The sequence below is a fragment of the Coturnix japonica genome, chromosome 8 (genome assembly GCF_054131305.1).
Source record: "Coturnix japonica strain WE chromosome 8, WE-NBRP24, whole genome shotgun sequence".
Taxonomy (NCBI): domain Eukaryota; kingdom Metazoa; phylum Chordata; class Aves; order Galliformes; family Phasianidae; genus Coturnix; species Coturnix japonica.
In genome coordinates this window covers 17,174,284-17,179,802 of record NC_140670.1, presented here as the reverse complement: position 1 = coordinate 17,179,802, position 5,519 = coordinate 17,174,284, and the positions used below count along the sequence as shown (strand labels likewise).

Below are 5,519 nucleotides of genomic sequence, written 5' to 3'. Positions count from 1 at the left end.
ATGCAATCAAGACTTACTTTAAGGTAGGCAGATACAGAGTATCCTACCTAGGCACAAGGAAGAGAAGCTGGTCCTACTGAGCAGAAGACTGCATCCTTGAACAAATGTACCTTTTAAAATATATTTGGTGGGTGCCATGGACCTGCAGTATAATATATGCATCAAAGGTAATGTTATGTAAAAAGAGCTAATGAAAGCTACAGAAAGATGCACTGTGGAGCAGAGAACCCCAGCAGGAAAGGAGATTGTTTTTCTGCATATGGCACTGGAAGACTGCCACCAGAAAACCACACATAGCTCCTATGTTCACCTTTTCAAAGAACAAAACAAAACAAAACAAAACAAAAAAATCCTGAAATTCTGGAAATGACACAAAAAGAGAAACAGAACCTGTCAAAGAAAATATCCTCCAGAATGTGACTAAAAAAAACACTTTTTTTTTTTTTTTTTTAAATCAGAAAGCAAACAGAGAAGTAACTTGATTACAATAAGTACTTTGATGGAGAGAAACTACCAATGCTATGAGGCTTCTGAATCCAACAGGAAAGTGAGTAGAACTGATGTCTAAAAGGTGTTAGCCAGGAACAGTGAAACAATAAATGAAGCACCAAGAGTTTTAAGTGTGAGTGATGCTCTTTTAGAACAAGTGCTAAAAAAAATAAAATAAAAAAAAAAGTTTTTCATTTTTCTGAGACCCTTAAAATGTTATACAACAAATACAAACAATTGAACACTGCACACAAGTAGAAAATACAAACGCCTTGAGTAATACATAACAACCTTTACAAACTCAGGAGAATAGAATCAACTCTAAATAATCTTCTCTGACTTTACAATGTAGGAACACAGTTAACCAGAACCTTTCTTCCCAGTTGTCACTTGAACAAACACATGACAACCTAGACTGAGCTCACTTTAAACACCACATGCACTGCTGGCAAACTAGAGAAGAATGGCCAGAAAGAATAAAATATTGTCAAATATACTTTTTATTTTTAAAGTAAGAGCTGATAATACAGTTCAGAATTTGTGGCATATGTAAGAATGGATTGAGCTGTGTTTAAAAAAAGATGATATGTTAACAGTACAGACAAAATATACACACCATTAAATTAAATCATATCAGGTTAAGACAAATAACAGGTGATATTTTCGCCTATAAATACACACTTTATTTTCTTCTGTATCATAAGAAATTCTACCAGACTTGTACTTTTGTCCCATTCTTCTTACAGATAACTGTATCAGACCCTTACTTTTCATGCAGCATCAGAAGTGTTGGTTCTGTTTCCACTCCAAGGTCACTGGTTGCTCTTGGATTGTATTGACCAACAAGAATCTAAGAAATATATTATGTAAGATGCTATAAAAACAAGAATTAAGTCCCATCTACCAAAAGAATCGGACTGAAAAAGGACAAGCCTGCAAACAGCATGAAGCGCACTTGACACAAAACAGATATTACAGTGTGTACAAATAATAGCTCTTGGCTGATAAACGGAAAGAAGTTTTAAGGTTGTTTGTACTGTCATGAGATCATGTCTTGCAGAATCACAGCTCTCCATCAAATTACTGTAAATTTTCTGATGGCATACTAATGGAACGTGGAAGGTATTTATGAGATGTTATTTACTAATAGCCAATAGAATAATTTCATTCTAGATTTCTGTTTTCTAGTCATGATGAAAACTGTGTAATCTTCCACGTCCCTAAGAAAGCTTCTGCCTGAGTTGGCAAGGAAGTGCTAAAAGAGAGTAATTAGGCAACGATGACCCTAAAGTGAAATGTGGATTCTTTACAATATACAGTGTCCTTCCCACCAGCCATGTGTGTTTGTCAAATGTTTATAGAATCTTCATTAACTAAGAGCTTTGCTTGATAACGGAAGCTGAAGCATGGCATCAATGACTCAGATAAGGGCAAGTGTACAACCAATCTGCTTGACAACTGACAAGAGGCTGGGGTTTGAAGTAGACAGTGAAAAGAACACAAGAAAGTGATTTGCAAAGGGCATTCCAGCTGTTTGCCTTCCATCTCCTTTCCTCTGTCTGTAAAGATACAATATTTTTGATCAGTTAAAATACTTTGTCCTCTTGTCTCTCCGCCAGAAAGTAAATACATAAGAAATGCATTATTTTGGAGTATTGGCTGTACTGTCTGTTTTCAATATCATTGCGTGTCTGACAAGAGGCAAGCCTTTGGAAAACTGGGACAAGTTGCCAGTTATGGGAGAGTCTGATGCATTCTTTCATGATCCTGGAGAAGTGGAAGATGAGACCCATTTTGACTTTAAATCTTTCCTGGAGAATATGAAGACAGATTTACTAAGAAGCTTGAATTTATCAAGGGTCCCCTCACAAGTGAAGACCAAAGAAGAACCACCACAGTTCATGATTGATTTATACAACAGATATACAGCGGACAAGTCCTCAATCCCTGCATCCAACATTGTGAGGAGCTTCAGCACTGAAGGTAGGAGAAGTCCTAAGTGTGTGGACAGGAACTTTTAAAGAAATATATGAACAGCAGTCAGATGCTTTTGAAATTCTGAGGAAACTGGTTGCCTAACTTCCACAGTCTACTTAGAAAGTAAATAGATTAAAATTTTGGACATTGGCCTTGCTCCTTTCAATCTTTAAAAAAATATAACTAAATAATTTCTGATATTTTTGTTGTACAATTTTATCTTCTCAAATGCATAATTTGAGACAATATGTTGAGTACAGGGTTTACAGGTAGAGATTTGTGACTGCTTTTTGTTTTGTTTTTAATGTTAGAAAACAAATATGTGATCTCCTATAGCAGAGGCATTCATGACAGAGGATGCTTCTTTCTAGGAAGCTTCTGTCATTCTTAAACACAATAGCCAACTGAGAAATTTGTGCCTCGATCCAAGCAAGGATCCAGAAGTGCCCACCCCAAATTCTGGTTTAGATGGGAAGATTTACATGGAAAGTAGTAGCCAGGCTTGTCTTGAGTTGAAAAAAGTCCAGATCTACCTGTGTAACAATAAATAGATTGTTGAAAGCTCCATCTCAAGACACTAAAAAAAAAGAAAAATGCTATAAGTACAGTCTTTGGAATAGAAATGAGACAGGAAGAATCTGTTCTTACAAAAAAATTGATTGTATACAGGTAACAACACTATGAGGATCTCCAGATTCCCAAATAAGTGACTTTAATCCTGAAATGGAAAGAAACTTCAGCAGTATGAACTAGATTTTTGTTCCCACATCCCACTCTCCACTCAGACTGCTTTAGAGGGAAGATGGGTCAACAATAGCAAATTAGAATTGCCCTAAAACACAATGATAATTGAGTAATTATCTTAAACTGATGACCAAAAAGATATCATTCAGTGATGACTTTAAAACACTAACAACCTGATCTCTCACAAAAATATCTGCCCTTTCCAAGGCAGAGTTGCTGGCTCTGCACGTTTGCAGAAAAAACACCAAAGCACCATGAATGCTCACAAAAGCCTGGAATATACCTAAACACAACGAACTGTTTATTACCTAGTCCTAATTTAAACAGACTCTTGAGCTTTGATTCAGGTTTTTCACGTTTTCTGTGTTCTCTAACTCTCAATAACACAAACTGCTTTCAAAGCTATTTGAAGACAACAAAAACCCCAGCAGAATTAATTCTCAAAGAGACAAATATATACCATGCTTCTCTGTAATAGGAGAGCAGTTTATCCTACTGCACTACTATGAGCGGTGAATTCTAAAAGTTTTTTATAGGAATCCTTTCTTTATAGGAATCCTTTCTGTAAAATCTCTTCAGGAAATTGCTAAACTTAACACTTAACATCCAGTGATGAGTACCTGCTACAGCACCACCTGCACCTTGTTCTAGGAAGACTCTTCCTGCTACCCCTCCACTGCTTCAGACATTCACCTGCATGCAGCCTTGGTGAAAATGCTACCAACATCAAGGAACTACATTTTATCTTTTCACTCCCTGCTCCTTGAAACCTGGCCAGGAGATGGTATCTGTTTCTTTTTGATTGTTTGTTTAATGCTAGGTAGCCGTGGTCATATTTTATTCACAAAACACATCCCGCACCTTTTAAAAGCAAGTTATTTGGACTGTCAGGAGCACTGTAACAATAAGTTTTTATTTCCTGTTGTAGATGTTGTTTCTTTAACTTCACCAGAAGAAAACCCATTTCAGAAACACATCTTGTTCTTCAACATCTCTATTCCACGGTATGAAGAAATCACCAGAGCTGAACTGAGAATCTTTATCTCCTGTCACGAGGAAGCTGTGTCTCCCTCCAGACCGGAAGGCAACATGGTCATTTATGATGTTCTAGACGGGGACCATTGGGAAAACAAGGAAGGTACCAAATCTTTTCTTGTCTCCCACAGTATTCAGGAGTGTGGCTGGAAGATGTTTGAAGTGTCCAGCGCTGTGAAAAGATGGGTTAAGGCAGACAAGATGAAGACTAAAAACAAGCTAGAGGTTGTCATAGAGAGTAAGGCTCTGGGTGGTTTCCCTTGTGGGAAGCTGGATATTAGTGTTACTCATGACACTAAGAATCTGCCCCTCTTAATAGTGTTCTCCAATGATCGCAGCAATGGTACAAAAGAGACCAAAGCAGAGCTCCGGGAGATGATTGTTCATGAACAAGAAAATGTGCTAAACAAATTAGGAAAGAATAACTCTTCATCTGAAGAAGAACAGAAAGAGGAAAAAGCCATTGCTAGGCCCCATCAGCATTCCTCCAGAAGCAAGAGAAGCATCGGAGCAAACCACTGTCGGAGAACTTCACTCCATGTGAACTTTAAAGAGATTGGCTGGGATTCTTGGATCATTGCACCCAAAGATTATGAGGCTTTTGAGTGTAAAGGAGGTTGCTTCTTCCCTCTGACAGATAATGTTACGCCAACAAAACATGCTATTGTCCAGACTCTAGTGCATCTCCAAAACCCAAAGAAAGCTTCTAAGGCCTGTTGTGTTCCAACTAAATTGGATTCAATCTCTATTCTTTATAAGGATGATGCTGGTGTACCCACTTTGATATATAACTATGAAGGGATGAAAGTGGCAGAATGTGGCTGCAGGTAGTATATGCAGAATATCTAAGAAGAATACACTTCTGTCTGTGAAACTGTGCATTAGTGATGCAAATGAAAATCCTTGCAAACAAGGTTTGGAGCATGGTGTGGGGTTGGTTGTTGTTGCTGCTTTTAAAGGAAAGCTGGCATTTAAAGAATGTCCATCAGTGTAAATGTCCTGCATTATATGATATTAATTAAAATGTTGTGAGATTGAAAGAACTATGCATTATTTGGCTAGAGTGACAGAAACAAAACTTATTTGAATTTTTCTGTTAAACTAGTTCTTTTCAGATCACATGCAGCCTTTGGGACTGAGGATGTCCTCTAGGTTTCTATGCCTCTTAGAAATTTAACTCTCTCAGCCAGTTCTTATTTCCAGCTTCTGTGAAGTAACTGAATTGCAATTAGTTTGCATGATAAAGCAGTGAGTCTAAATCCTGCAAATCTTTA

The 5,519-nt window shown here is 37.4% G+C and overlaps 1 protein-coding gene across 1 annotated transcript; it reads left to right on the top strand.

The window, feature by feature from the left end:
• Positions 1-469: 469 nt before the first annotated feature.
• On the top strand, positions 470-5,288 carry GDF2 (growth differentiation factor 2). Its single transcript, XM_015866853.3, has 2 exons — positions 470-2,472; positions 4,139-5,288. The coding sequence occupies exons 1-2, from the start codon at positions 2,127-2,129 to the stop codon at positions 5,074-5,076; spliced, it is 1,284 nt and encodes a 427-aa protein (XP_015722339.2). The 5' UTR covers positions 470-2,126; the 3' UTR covers positions 5,077-5,288.
• Positions 5,289-5,519: the final 231 nt, after the last annotated feature.